At 39.9% G+C, this 15587-nt stretch overlaps 1 protein-coding gene and 1 long non-coding RNA gene across 4 annotated transcripts in view; one reads left to right on the top strand and one right to left on the bottom strand.

Annotated features, from left to right (window-relative positions):
- CLMN (calmin) overlaps window positions 1–15587 on the top strand; it is an 85119-nt gene that overhangs the window by 59844 nt on the left and 9688 nt on the right. The window contains exons 3-9 of the mRNA XM_075844308.1: window positions 3534–3629; window positions 4159–4242; window positions 6205–6297; window positions 7498–7688; window positions 12927–13120; window positions 13445–13527; window positions 14327–15556. Of these exons, the coding sequence (XP_075700423.1) occupies window positions 3534–3629; window positions 4159–4242; window positions 6205–6297; window positions 7498–7688; window positions 12927–13120; window positions 13445–13527; window positions 14327–15556 (1971 nt within the window). The remainder of the gene's footprint in view (window positions 1–3533; window positions 3630–4158; window positions 4243–6204; window positions 6298–7497; window positions 7689–12926; window positions 13121–13444; window positions 13528–14326; window positions 15557–15587) is intronic.
- The window catches only part of LOC142664891 (uncharacterized), a 60630-nt gene that overhangs the window by 32067 nt on the left and 12976 nt on the right, over window positions 1–15587 (bottom strand). The window lies entirely within an intron of this gene.

The following is a 15587-nucleotide window of genomic DNA, read 5'->3' on the forward strand; positions in this document are numbered from 1 at the left end:
GAGGAAATTTATTAAACAGTGAAAGCCAAAGTTGCAAATTTTTTGACTTTTTTTTTAACTTTTACGCTGTCGCCCACCATTTTTTGAAAGTTGGTGTGGCTCTGCCAAAGGGGCCACTCGCAGCCCAACAAATTTATTACGATTTACTACAGCAACTGGCGTAAATGATGGTGCAAATCTACGGCAGCTCATAGCTGGCATAGATTTCACTTTATGGCGCACGGTTGGCGCATTTTACTCCAACTGAAATGCCGGTCTTAATAAATTCCCCCTTTGTGATTCCATTTTTTTTGCCTTTTTCAATATCTCTGATTGCTGTTAGTGAATGGGAATATTCTTGTTTACAGTCAAAGGCTGAAATTCTGTACAGATCTAATACTTCTCACAGCTGAGGGATTTGTTACAATTGTATCCAGTCTATAACTTTTAGGCCTGTACAGGTTTTTAGCTTCCGGATGTAAACAAGAATATTCCCAGTCGGTGACAGCAGAAAGCAGAGATCTTGGCAATGGTGAGAAATGATGAAACAAAGTTTGTTACAAAGTTGAAGAACTTTTTATACAATTACTCGGGGAGTATTTGCTTTTTTAATTGAAGAGAACCGCCGGGTATATGGAGACTTATTTACCAGCAATGCTCCATGGGAAAAATAAATGCAAAATAGCTCAAATCAGCCAAACCAGAGACTCCTCCAAAAGGAAGCGCGACCCATCTGAAGGCAGCGCTGTCTTGGGGTTCTTGCCCCTCATCAGTACAGAGCAGGGCACTGGTTGGCTGAATGAGATGCCTTAGACCCCCAGTTCTGTACTGATGAGGGGCAAAAACCCCAACACAGTGCTGCCTTCAGATGGGTCGTGCTTCCTTTTGGAGGAGTCGCTGGTTTGGCTGATTTGAGCTATTTTGCATTAGAAAATGATGAAGCTTTATATACAGAGGGCCGGGCGACGTGGACAGTCAGCAGAAAACGTGACGTCTATAGGGCGATCCTGATCATTCCCTTCAGTATGACGTCTATAGGGCGATCCTGATCATTCCCTTCAGTATGACGTCTATAGGGCGATCCTGATCATTCCCTTCAGTATGACGTCTATAGGGCGATCCTGATCATTCCCTTCAGTATGACGTCTATAGGGCGATCCTGATCATTCCCTTCAGTATGACGTCTATAGGGCGATCCTGATCATTCCCTTCAGTATGACGTCTATAGGGCGATCCTGATCATTCCCTTCAGTATGACATCTATAGGGCGATCCTGATCATTCCCTTCAGTATGACGTCTATAGGGCGATCCTGATCATTCCCTTCAGTATGATGTCTATAGGGCGATCCTGATCATTCCCTTCAGTATGATGTCTATAGGGCGATCCTGATCATTCCCTTCAGTATGACGTCTATGGAGCGATCCTGATCATTCCCTTCAGTATGATGTCTATAGGGCGATCCTGATCATTCCCTTCAGTATGATGTCTATAGGGCGATCCTGATCATTCCCTTCAGTATGACGTCTATAGGGCGATCCTGATAATTCCCTTCAGTATTATGTCTATAGGGAAATCCGGATCATTCCCTTCAGTATGATGTCTATAGGGCGATCCTGATCATTCCCTTCAGTATGATGTCTATAGGGCGATCCTGATCATTCCCTTCAGTATGACGTCTATAGGGCGATCCTGATCATTCCCTTCAGTATGATGTCTATAGGGCGATCCTGATCATTCCCTTCAGTATGATGTCTATAGGGCGATCCTGATCATTTCCTTCAGTATGATGTCTATAGGGCGATCCTGATCATTCCCTTCAGTATGACGTCTATAGGGCGATCCTGATCATTCCCTTCAGTATGACGTCTATAGGGCGATCCTGATCATTCCCTTCAGTATGATGTCTATAGGGCGATCCTGATCATTCCCTTCAGTATGACGTCTATAGGGCGATCCTTATCATTCCCTTCAGTATTATGTCTATAGGGCGATCCTGATCATTCCCTTCAGTATGACGTCTATAGGGCGATCCTGATCATTCCCTTCAGTATGATGTCTATAGGGCGATCCTGATCATTCCCTTTAGTATGTTGTCTATAGGGCGACCCTCATCATTCCCTTCAGTATTATGTCTATAGGGCGATCCTGATCATTCCCTTCAGTATGATGTCTATAGGGCGATCCTGATCATTCCCTTCAGTATGATGTCTATAGGGCGATCCTGATCATTCCCTTCAGTATGATGTCTATAGGGCGATCCTGATCATTCCCTTCAGTATGATGTCTATAGGGCGACCCTGATCATTCCCTTCAGTATGTTGTCTATAGGGCGATCCTGATCATTCCCTTCAGTATGTTGTCTATAGGGCGATCCTGATCATTCCCTTCAGTATGATGTCTATAGGGCGATCCTGATCATTCCCTTCAGTATGATGTCTATAGGGCGACCCTGATCATTCCCTTCAGTATGACGTCTATAGGGCGATCCTGATCATTCCCTTCAGTATGACGTCTATAGGGCGATCCTGATCATTCCCTTCAGTATGACGTCTATAGGGCGATCCTGATCATTCCCTTCAGTATGACGTCTATAGGGCGATCCTGATCATTCCCTTCAGTATGGCTTCTATAGGATGATCCTGATCGTTCTATTTCCCTGCAGTATGACGTCTATATGGTGAGCCTGATTATTCGGATTCCCTTCAGTATTATGTCTATAGGGCGATCCTGATCATTCCCTTCAGTATGACGTCTATAGGGCGATCCTGATCATTCCCTTCAGTATGACGTCTATAGGGCGATCCTGATCATTCCCTTCAGTATGACGTCTATAGTATACATTATGTATGTGCTGGATTAATATAAACGAAACTTGTTAAAGGGGCAGGCACACAAATAACAAAAATCCCCAAAACTGACATGAGGGAGGGGGCGCATAGTATCTTCGAAGACAAGAATCAAAGGTCAGCGATCTTCTTTCTGAGCATTTGTGTCCTTTTCTGTGATTTCCATTTGCAGAAACAGACATTGGATGGCGTGCGCGTGGCCCGGGGCAGTTTTCTCCTGCTCAGTGATATAGATCCAGATGCCAGAAAAGACGATGATTTATTCCAACAACATTAAAGGGAATCCGTCATCAAAGAAGGAAAAGGTTGATTAAGACGTTAAGTCAATATCGAGGCTCCTCCGTAACTTTTACTGAAGTTTTTATCAGGATCTTGGAGAAATTCCTAAGGAAAAGGAAAGAACTTGATAACTCTGCGCGAGATCTAATCGACTGCTTGAGACATGAGATTGTGGCAATGATCCAATATGTGCACCCATTATATCTCTATGGGGCAGGGGTGAAGCTTATGGGCCCTAAGGCAAATCAGTACCTGGGCCCCCACGACAACTGGTGCTTATATAACATTGCTCCATATCTGGTTACATAGTATCTGTATGATCGCCCTGTATTACATCACCGTGCAGTTCCCATGCCAATGGAGGAATTGTAACGATGTAACTCTTCATATTCCGTATAATGACGTAGATGTTACCATTTTGTTACAGTGCGCTCCTCCTCTGGAAGTTAAAGATTTGTTTGTTGATATTCAAGATGGAAAAATCCTGATGGCGCTATTGGAAGTGCTGACGGGACAAAGTCTGGTGAGTGGTGAGAGATTCTGGGGTAAATGAGGAGGTTTAGTCTCTAAATTATTGTATAATTCTGTAATTTTTTAATAGATTTAATAGTATTTAAATTCCTCGCCACTTTCAAGATCCCTGCTTGCTGTCAGTAAATGGCAATGTTGATTGTTTACATTCTTAGGCTGAAAACCCACCCTATTCTAGTCTTTCTCACCTAGTTGAAGGTTTGTGACAATGTATCAGCGTAGAAAATCCTATTTGAGTTGAACATAGAAGCAGCCCAAATATCTCTCCTTTCTCATACTATGTCCAGCAGTAGATGCAGCTTCAGTCTGGTTATCGGGGCCCACAAGCTCAGTGGGTGCTGCAGTGTATATTCCATGCTTGCAGTAGGAAAGCGCGGCATTGCAGATGTAATGTCATTCATTATACATGGTATCATCTTCATCTTGCACCTTCCTATGGAGCAGGATAGTCTAACGTGCTGTGTATAAACTCTTCTGCTCCACTGTTAGGAACTCTCACCCTAATTTCTGTCTGTTTTCAGCTGCACGAGTACAAATCATCGACTCACCGGATCTTCCGTCTCAACAACATAGCCAAAGCATTAAAGTTTTTGGAAGACAGTAACGTGAGTAGTTGAATGGTGTCCTGTTGCTTAATGAGAGTCTCTGAGCAGTATCAAAGGAGTACTGGTGGCCACTTTATCTAAGGAATCAGTGTGATGGATCGGATCCCAGTTTATGGATCCTGTACCGATCCTGAGCAACACCCTGTATTATACTCCAGAGCTGCACTCACTATTATGCTGGTGGAGTCACTGTGTACATACATTACATTACTTATCCTGTACTGATACTGAGTTACATCCTGTATTATACTCAAGAGCTGCACTCACTATTATGCTGGTGGAGTCACTGTGTACATACATTACATTCCTTATCCTGTACTTATCCTGAGTTACATCCTGTATTATACTCCAGAGCTGCACTCACTATTCTGCTGGTGGAGTCACTGTGTACATACATTACATTACTTATCCTGTACTGATACTGAGTTACATCCTGTATTATACTCAAGAGCTGCACTCACTATTATGCTGGTGGAGTCACTGTGTACATACATTACATTCCTTATCCTGTACTTATCCTGAGTTACATCCTGTATTATACTCCAGAGCTGCACTCACTATTCTGCTGGTGGAGTCACTGTGTACATACATTACATTACTTATCCTCCACTGATCCTGAGTTACATCCTATATTATACTCCAGAGCTACACTCACTATTCTGCTAGTAGAGTCACTAGCAGAATAGTGAGTGCAGCTCCGGAGTATAATACAGGATATAACTCAGGATCAGTACAGGATAAGTAATGTAATGTATGTACACAGTGACTCCACCAGCAGAATAGTGAGTGCAGCTCTGGAGTATAATACAGAATATAACTCAGGATCAGTACAGGATAAGTAATGTAATGTATGTGCACAGTGACTCCACCAGCAGAATAGTGAGTGCAGCTCTGGAGTATAATACAGGATGTAACTCAGGATCAGTACAGGATAAGTAATGTATGTATACAGTGATTACCAGCAGAATAGTGAGTGCAGCTCTGGAGTATAATACAGGATGTAACTCAGGATCAGTACAGGATAAGTAATGTAATGTATGTACACAGTGACTCCACCAGCAGAATAGTGAGTGCAGCTCTGGAGTATAATACAGGATGTAACTCAGGATCAGTACAGGATAAGTAATGTAATGTATGTACACAGTGACTCCACCAGCAGAATAGTGAGTGCAGCTCTGGAGCATAATATAGGATGTAACTCAGGATCAGTACAGGATAAGTAATGTAATGTATGTACATAGTGACTCCACCAGCAGAATAGTGAGTGCAGCTCTGGAGTATAATACAGGATGTAACTCAGGATCAGTACAGGATAAGTAATGTAATGTATGTACTCAGTGACTCCACCAGCAGAACAGTGAGTGCAGCTCTGGAGTATAATACAGGATGTAACTCATGATCAGTACAGGATAAGTAATGTAATGTATGTACTCAGTGACTCCACCAGCAGAATAGTGAGTGCAGCTCTGGAGTATAATACAGGATGTAACTTTGGATCAGTGTAGAATAAGTAATGTCATGTATGGACAGAGTGACTCCCCTGTATATTCGTGTAGAAAGGTGAGTCTACACTCTAATGTGAGTCCACGGTCTGTTGTGCAATATGGAGATAGATTATTCATTAACTTCATGCTTTCTGTGAACGGAGCCCCCCGCTGCGAGCGCTGCTGACTTTTCAATCACTAATCGGATTTATGAGGTTTATCGACCGCCTTGATTCAGAATACATTTTTAAGCCGGAGCCGGCGACGTGGACGCATTCCAGATTATAGAGACATATTGAGCCGGCTCTGGGCTTTGGAGTTTGTGTTGTGACTCCCGGGGTGTTATAAATGTTCATCGTGCGGCGGGGAGACTGTGCTGGCGTCTCGGGATACGGTCGGTTCGGTGACATCACACACGCACTTTCCATGAATGTTTGTCTGTTACTTGTAATGACCTAAAAGAATATGTTTCCTGTAGGTAAAGCTGGTCAGCATTGATGCTGCTGAAATCGCAGACGGAAACTCCTCGTTGGTTCTTGGTCTGATCTGGAACATCATTTTGTTTTTACAGGTAGATCTAAGGATCCTCTTTAGACCTTTCTCTATTACGTCCATATCATGTAATTTTTTATGGCGTTTTCAGGTTTATAAAAAAATAAAGCTTAATCCTTGTATCCTGAAAAGTTCTACAAATGTCTAATTTACTTTGTTTCAATTTTCAATCATTTCCAAGATCTCTGCTTGCTGTCATTGAATGCATTTTCTCTTGTTTACATCCAGGGGCAGAAAACCTATAGAGACTCTAGGGCTTCTCACAGTTGACAATTTGTTATAATTGTATCCAGTCTAGACAATCTATCAGCAGCACAAATTTCTCTCTCGTCCTGATAGTTTGATACAATGTGTCAGCGCTGGTAAAATTTATCGGTCAGAAGTCCAGAGGATTGTCTAGATTGGATACAAATGTAACAAACCCTCAGCTGTGCGAAATAAAAGGTTTGTACAGGTTTTCTACCCTGTATGTAAGCAAGAATGTTCCTATTTACTGACCGCAAGCAGAAGTGCTGAAAATGATGAATAATTAAAACACAAAGTATTTCTAACCCGCTTCAGAAAACCGTTCTTTATATATCAGTAATTAGGATTTTGACCCAAAATGCGTCAGCGCTTTTATTTGTGCATAATGAATATTTTTGGTTTGTTTTTTACTGATATTTTCCTTGAAAGTGGATTAATGAATGCAAGACTTTAATAGGGACAGTGAGGGCAGCTCTATCCTATGTAAGCTGGGACCCCCCAACGCAGAACGGCCCATCTGTCAGGATTTTTACTAATGACTTTGCACTTCACCACAATGTAGAGTATAATCTTGGCCTATATCAGTACTGGGACAGACCCCTTTTGCATCATGACACCCACTAAATGCCCCCTGAAGTGCCAATTGGGGTAAAGGGGGGGGGGGACTAGGCAGGGTCTCTCCCCACAGTGGGCCATCTTAGCCAGTTAGATATGCCAAATAGGCTCACAAATCATACCCTCCCCTCGACTTACACCCGGGCACCAGGGCGCTTGTGGGTTGGTGCTTTTTTTTGCAATTGTTGACACATGGGCCATGAAGCAGTCAAGTTAGATTCTGCCCAATAATGTTGCTCTCGGAGATGCCACAAGCCCCCGGTAACCTGTGTTTTCTTAGATTTCGGCTGCGTTACATTGTATCGTTCCCTCGTTACGTTCATGCAGGAACCGTCATCTCCTCTATTTTCTTTTACAGATTAAAGAACTCACAGGAAATCTGAATAGAATGTCGTCCTCTTCCAGCCTGTCCTCACTGCCCAGCGGGACCGAGTCTGACACGTCTCATCCCAGCACGCCGAGCACTGAAAAGAGCATGTCTGTTTCAATTAGGGATCAACGCAGAACGATCAAAGCTCTTCTAAACTGGGTTCAGCAAAGGACACGAAAGTAAGAACCGAGCGCCGGCTATAGAGCGAGAATGAGTACAGAGCCCCTCCACCTACCACCACAGATATTACTGGTCCGTTATACCTGGTAACGCTGCCACATCTATAGGGTCATGTCATGTGACTACTAGTTAGTGTGCGACCATACAGAGTGTAATGACGGGGTAGGGAGACAGACAGGTGAGCCTTAATCTACCGGCCACTCAGTCCCTGCCTACTTGCACGACCCGTCCTAGGCGACGGGGTACAACTGGGCGACGGTCCCTACGCTCAATATGTGCACGACAGACAAACAGACAAGGGTACACAGAAGCTAGGGGAAATGGGGAAACGCAGAGCAGGAGAGTAGTCAGTAAAGCCAGGGTCAAAAATGAAGCAGAGGTCAATAGTACTAGCAGGAACAGCAGAGCCAGGAAACAAGACAGAATCACAGGCAAAGAAGGAGCAGAAAATGAAGGTATAAATAGACCGAGGGCGGGAGCTAGCTCCGTCTGGCCAGGCTGTGATAGGTTCTCCCACTCCTCAGCCTCCCAGACTGAGTGGTAGAAGAACGAGTCAGACCTAGGAGCAGATGCAGACTGATTACCCACGGGCGTCGACACAGAAGCTGTGTCTGGCAGATCCTTTACACAGAGACAATGTAATGCCACGAGGGGCGGTAGTGGGAGCAACCGAGAATGGGGAGTTAGGGTATGTGAACACGATATCGACAATTACGGCTGAAATTACGGAGCTGTTTTCAGGAGAAAACAGCTCCTGCATTTCAGACGTAATTGCTCGTACTCGCGTTTTGCGAGGCGTCAATTACGGTCGTAATTTGGAGCTGTTCTTCATTGTAGTCAATGAAAAACGGCTAAAATTACGTCCCATGAAGTGTCTTGCACTTCTTTGACGACGCTGTTATTTTACGCACCGTCTTTTGACAGCGACGCGTAAAATGACAGGTCGTCGGCACAGTACGTCGGCAAACACATTGAAATGAATGGGCAGATGTTTGCCGACGTATTTGAGTCGTGTTTTCAGGCGTAATTCGAGGCGTAAAACGCCTCGTTTACGCCTGAAAATAGGTCGTGTGAACCCAGCCTTACATTACAGAGGCAGAAATTATGGTCATAATAGACTGTCTTTAACAGACAGTAGGGGGCAGTATTATAGTAGTTATATTCTTGTATATAGGGGGCAGTATTATAGTAGTTATATTCTTGTATATAGGGGCAGTATTATAGTAGTTATATTCTTGTATATAGAGGGCAGTATTATAGTAGTTATATTCTTGTATATAGGGTGTAGTATTATAGTAGTTATATTCTTGTATATAGGAGCAGTATTATAGTAGTTATATTCTTGTAAATAGGAGCAGTATTATAGTAGTTATATTCTTGTATAAAGGAGCAGTATTATAGTAGTTATATTCTTGTATATAGAGGGCAGTATTATAGTAGTTATATCCTTGTATATAGGAGCAGTATTATAGTAGTTATATTCTTGTATATAGAGGGCAGTATTATAGTAGTTATATTCTTGTATATAGGGGGCAGTATTATAGTAGTTATATTCTTGTATATAGAGGGCAGTATTATAGTAGATATATTCTTATATATAGGAGCAGTATTATAGTAGTTATATTCTTGTATATAGGGGCAGTATTATAGTAGTTATATTCTTGTATATAGGAACAGTATTATAGTAGTTATATTCTTGTATATAGGGGGCAGTATTATAGTAGTTATATTCTTGTGTATAGGGGCAGTATTATAGTATTTATATTCTTGTATATAGGGGGCAGTATTATAGTAGTTATATTCTTGTATATAGGAGGCAGTATTATAGTAGTTATATCCTTGTATATAGGAGCAGTATTATAGTAGTTATATTCTTGTATATAGAGGGCAGTATTATAGTAGTTATATTCTTGTATATAGGGGGCAGTATTATAGTAGTTATATTCTTGTATATAGAGGGCAGTATTATAGTAGATATATTCTTATATATAGGAGCAGTATTATAGTAGTTATATTCTTGTATATAGGGGCAGTATTATAGTAGTTATATTCTTGTATATAGGAACAGTATTATAGTAGTTATATTCTTGTATATAGGGGGCAGTATTATAGTAGTTATATTCTTGTGTATAGGGGCAGTATTATAGTATTTATATTCTTGTATATAGGAGGCAGTATTATAGTAGTTATATTCTTGTATATAGGGGGCAGTATTATAGTAGTTATATTCTTGTATATAGAGGCAGTATTATAGTAGTTATATTCTTATATATAGGGGGCAGTATTATAGTAGTTATATTCTTGTATATAGGGGGCAGTATTATAGTAGTTATATTCTTGTATATAGGGGCAGTATTATAGTAGTTATATTCTTATATATAGGGGGCAGTATTATAGTAGTTATATTCTTGTATATAGGGGGCAGTATTATAGTAGTTATATTCTTGTATATAGGGACAGTATTATAGTAGTTATATTCTTGTATATAGCGGCAGTATTATAGTAGTTATATTCTTGTATATAGGGAGCAGTATTATAGTAGTTATATTCTTGTATATAGGGAGCAGTATTATAGTAGTTATATTCTTGTATATAGGGGCAGTATTATAGTAGTTATATTCTTGTATATAGGGGGCAGTATTATAGTAGTTATATTCTTGTATATAGGGGGCAGTATTATAGTAGTTATATTCTTGTATATAGGGGCAGTATTATAGTAGTTATATTCTTGTATATAGGGGGCAGTATTATAGTAGTTATATTCTTGTATATAGGGGGCAGTATTATAGTAGTTATATTCTTGTATATAGGGGCAGTATTATAGTAGTTACATTCTTGTATATAGGAGCAGTATTATAGTAGTTATATTCTTGTATATAGGAGCAGTATTATAGTAGTTATATTCTTGTATATAGGAGCAGTATTATAGTAGTTATATTCTTGTATATAGGCGCAGTATTATAGTAGTTATATTCCTGTATATAGGAGCAGTAATATAGTAATTATATTCTTGTATATAGGGGGCAGTATTATAGTAGTTATATTCTTGTATATAGGAGCAGTATTATAGTAGTTATATTCTTGTATATAGGGGCAGTATTATAGTAGTTATATTCTTGTATATAGGGGCAGTATTATAGTAGTTATATTCTTGTATATAGGGGGCAGTATTATAGTAGTTATATTCTTGTATATAGGGGGCAGTATTATAGTAGTTATATTCTTGTATATAGGGGCAGTATTATAGTAGTTACATTCTTGTATATATGAGGCAGTATTATAGTAGATATATTCTTGTATATAGGGGGCAGTATTATAGTAGTTATATTCTTGTATATAGGAGCAGTATTATAGTAGTTATATTCTTGTATATAGGGGCAGTATTATAGTAGTTATATTCTTGTATATAGGGGCAGTATTATAGTAGTTATATTCTTGTATATAGGGGCAGTATTATAGTAGTTATATTCTTGTATATAGGAGCAGTATTATAGTAGTTATATTCTTGTATATAGGAGGCAGTATTATAGTAGTTATATTCTTGTATATAGGGAGCAGTATTATAGTAGTTATATTCTTGTATATAGAGGGCAGTATTATAGTAGTTATATTCTTGTATATAGGAGGCAGTATTATAGTAGTTATATTCTTGTATATATGGGCAGTATTATTGTAGTTATATTCTTGTATATAGGAGGCAGTATTATAGTAGTTATATTCTTGTATATAGGAGCAGTATTATAGTAGTTATATTCTTGTATAAAGGGGGCAGTATTATAGTAGTTATATTCTTGTATATAGGGGCAGTATTATAGTAGTTATATTCTTGTATATAGGGGCAGTATTATAGTAGTTATATTCTTGTATATAGGGGGCAGTATTATAGTAGTTATATTCTTGTATATAGGAGCAGTATTATAGTAGTTATATTCTTGTATATAGGAGCAGTATTTTGGTAGTTATATTCTTGTATATAGGGGGCAGTATTATAGTAGTTATATTCTTGTATATAGGGGCAGTATTATAGTAGATATATTCTTGTATATAGGAGCAGTATTATAGTAGTTATATTCTTGTATATAGGGGGCAGTATTATAGTAGTTCTATTCTTGTATATAGGGGCAGTATTATAGTAGTTATATTCTTGTATATAGGGGGCAGTATTATAGTAGTTCTATTCTTGTATATAGGGGCAGTATTATAGTAGTTATATTCTTGTATATAGGGGCAGTATTATAGTAGTTATATTCTTGTATATAGGAGGCAGTATTATAGTAGTTATATTCTTGTATATAGGGGCAGTATTATAGTAGTTATATTCTTGTATATAGGGGGCAGTATTATAGTAGTTATATTCTTGTATATAGGAGCAGTATTATAGTAGTTATATTCTTGTATATAGGAGCAGTATTATAGTAGTTATATTCTTGTATATAGGAGCAGTATTATAGTAGTTATATTCTTGTATATAGGGGGCAGTATTATAGTAGTTATATTCTTGTATATAGGGGGCAGTATTATAGTAGTTATCTTCTTGTATATAGGAGCAGTATTATAGTAGTTATATTCTTGTATATAGGGGGCATATTATAGTAGTTATCTTCTTGTATATAGGAGCAGTATTATAGTAGTTATATTCTTGTATATAGGGGGCATATTATAGTAATTGTATTCTTCTATATCGGGGGCAGTATTATAGTAGTTAAATTCTTGTATATAGGAGCAGTATTAAAGTAGATATATTCTTGTACATACGGAGCAGTATACAAGTCTGAAGGCATGAGGGACATTCAGAATTGAAATATAACAATCTTTTACCATGTAACTGTCACATTTTTTGCACCATTGAAATGTGGATGGAGTTGCTCTTTACCTGTCATTATGACATGCTGGAGGCTTGTAGAACAGTAAGATGAATGAATATTCTCTATGTAGTAATTATGGTGTCTCAGGTTGTAATATAGGGAGTATAATGGGTACCTCTGCTCTGCTAAAGTGACTGTCCTGCTTGCAGACTAGAATGCAAATGAGCCTTAGACAAAGGGCTGAGCTGGTGATATTCACTTAGAACCATATTCATTATATCTTACTTAGAGATTAGTGCTGTCAGCGGGCGGCCGTGGAACATTTTATTGTTGCAAGAACTCGCTTTAATTATTTCACAAATCCGTGTGCTATGAATGTGATGCTCAGGCATTAGTAAACCCATGTACACCCCCTCCCTCTCTTTTAACAAGGTACGGGGTTGCGGTGCAGGACTTCGCCGGTAGCTGGAGAAGCGGACTCGCATTCCTTGCGATTATTAAAGCCATAGACTTCAGCCTGGTCGACATGAAGATCGCATTGGAGAGGTCAACTAGGGAGAATCTTGAAGACGCCTTTAGCATCGCCAAGAGGAGCCTCAATATACCGCGACTTCTAGAACCAGAGGGTAAACTGCAGCGCAAAGTATATGAATAGTGTCTTTTTTGGTCAAGCTCAGATGTTTCCATTTCTCCCAAAGAATACAATAGAGCGTCCATGCATGTGTCCTCTCTCTCCTGGACCCCATCGATATACACCTTGTTTCACTTCCTCTGCTTGCTGCTAGTGAATGAAAACATTTGTGCATCAGGAGAACTTCTTCTCTGCATGCTCGTTTGGTTTTGTAATCCTAACGGCCATACGTGTCCATTTCATCCCTATGGCCAGATATTAAATTGATGGTGATGCCCAGGTGACCCATTACTCACCTTCATGTTTGATCTAATTGTAGATGTGATGGTGGACTCTCCTGATGAACACTCTATCATGACTTACGTCACACAGTTTCTTGAGCACTTTCCAGAACTTGACCCGGTGAGTGTCCATAACTTCTTTTTTTTTTACATAATACAGCTACCATCACAATTCTTCAAAAAGAAACTCAATGAAACTGCAATAACATGTCCATGGTTCCCAGATCTATCCGCAGACTCTCATATTTTTAATCAGTTGGTCTCATCTTTGATCAGACAACCTCTTTTCATATGTCCTATTAGGGTATATGGACATAATAGAGGGGGGTCACCTTATTGGGACTCCTATTAGTCGGGGTGGAGAGCCGCCAACGAAGACTGTCCCTGGCGGACCTGGGCCATCCATGTATTACTAGGTTGGCCATTCACTTCAATGGTTGGCATGGAATACCATATTATGGCCCTAGCATGGTTACATCTCACTTTTGTAGGGTCTTACTGAGCCATTTTTCAGGATATTTCCATTAGGTGAACATCTATGAGGTGTGCCCTATTCTAAATGAGTCTATGGGGTGGAGCTTGTAGACTTGTTCAGTTGTTCGGTTTGGGTCAATCATGTTTCTACAGTGCAAATGAAGTCACATTAAAGGACAATCTGCTTTCAGCATGTAGAAGAAGCTACTAAATGATGTATTCTGGGCTGCTCAGGGGCAGGACCTCTAATGAATACTCATGAGAAGCCATTTTTTTCATATTGAAATTCAGGAGCTTTATGATAAATTGTTTATAGGAAATTGCATAGGGTAAAAAAAAAGTGAATTTTTTTCAGACCAACTTCGTGCTAATTTTAAAAAAAATCACATAAGAATTGTATTGGTTAATTTTTTTTCTCCTCCTGATCTTTCTTTACTCATCTTCAGGATGATTTCACAGAGCAAAATGAAGAAGCTCCCCTAGAGATGACATACGTCCGGTATAAAGATGGGCCAACCGAGGAAGAGGGTAAAATTATTACTGTGACTAGAGAGGAGGATGAAGGCTATACGGTAGAACTTCAGACAAGGCCTCTTACACCACCGGAGATACATGACTATACTGAAGTCAATATCTCAGATGATTTGGAGAAAAGTGAGAAGAAGCCATTCCAGGTCCCAACCGAGAAGACACATAGTCAAGAAATGAAATCAGACAGTGGTGGGTTCAAGTTAGATAACGTTTTACGGCGTCTTGAAATGTCTCCAAGGAGGTCTGATGCAACCAGGAAAAGTCCTAGTGGACCTGATACCAAGGCTATCAATGGTGAAGGAAATAATGGAGGTTTAGAAGGTCCAGTTGGCTCCTTCACCATATTGAATGGAAAAAATATTCCTTACCACACGGACTCTGCAGATGTTCCACCCAACTCTAATTCAAGTCCTCCCCAAGAACATAAAATTGGGGGTGCCAATAACAGGGAATCATCTTCAGCGTTCCAATATATTTCTGAAAATGAACCCAGCAATCTATTTTATCAGACAGAAGTTGACCAGAGTCAACTAAAGCCACGAATGACATTGGGAACACTGTCTTCTCCTAAGACAAGTGAAGACGACGATGCCTACAAGTATGTCCTTCATCAACCCAAAGATAGTCCAGTAGGCAATCACACCAAGCAGTTGACAGTCTTCCAAGCCTATAAAGCAAGTGACAACGATAGTCATCTCCAGTCTTCAGACCGTGAACCAGAAGAAGCAGATGAGACTGATGGCACACCAAAGATTTCCATCATCCCTCATGATCTATTCTATTATCCTCATTATAGTGTCCCCATCGCAGATGTCTTGCAAGCGTTCGCTGACCCCTGTCCGGATAGCCTCATGGAGAAGACCTTTACTTTTGATGTTTCTTCTGAGGAACAAGCAGGAGACAATGAGACGCTCAGTAGTGGAGTCTACTTGGACACGGAGTCAACAGGAAGTGACACTTCGGTGGAAGAGTCTCAGGAGATGATATTGGGTGTGGAGGACTCGGTACAGAATCTAAATTATGCAAAAACAAGTTCACGGGAGCCTCCAGTGGGGTCATTGGCAAATGGATCAATAACTCAAGCTACCCGTGATGTGTCAAGAGGCGATCTCGTCTTCCATCCTGGCTATAACACCACATTTCAGGTAATCATTTTATTTTAGGATTTTTTTTTTT

This window comes from Rhinoderma darwinii, chromosome 12 (genome assembly GCF_050947455.1).
Source record: "Rhinoderma darwinii isolate aRhiDar2 chromosome 12, aRhiDar2.hap1, whole genome shotgun sequence".
Classification (NCBI taxonomy): domain Eukaryota; kingdom Metazoa; phylum Chordata; class Amphibia; order Anura; family Rhinodermatidae; genus Rhinoderma; species Rhinoderma darwinii.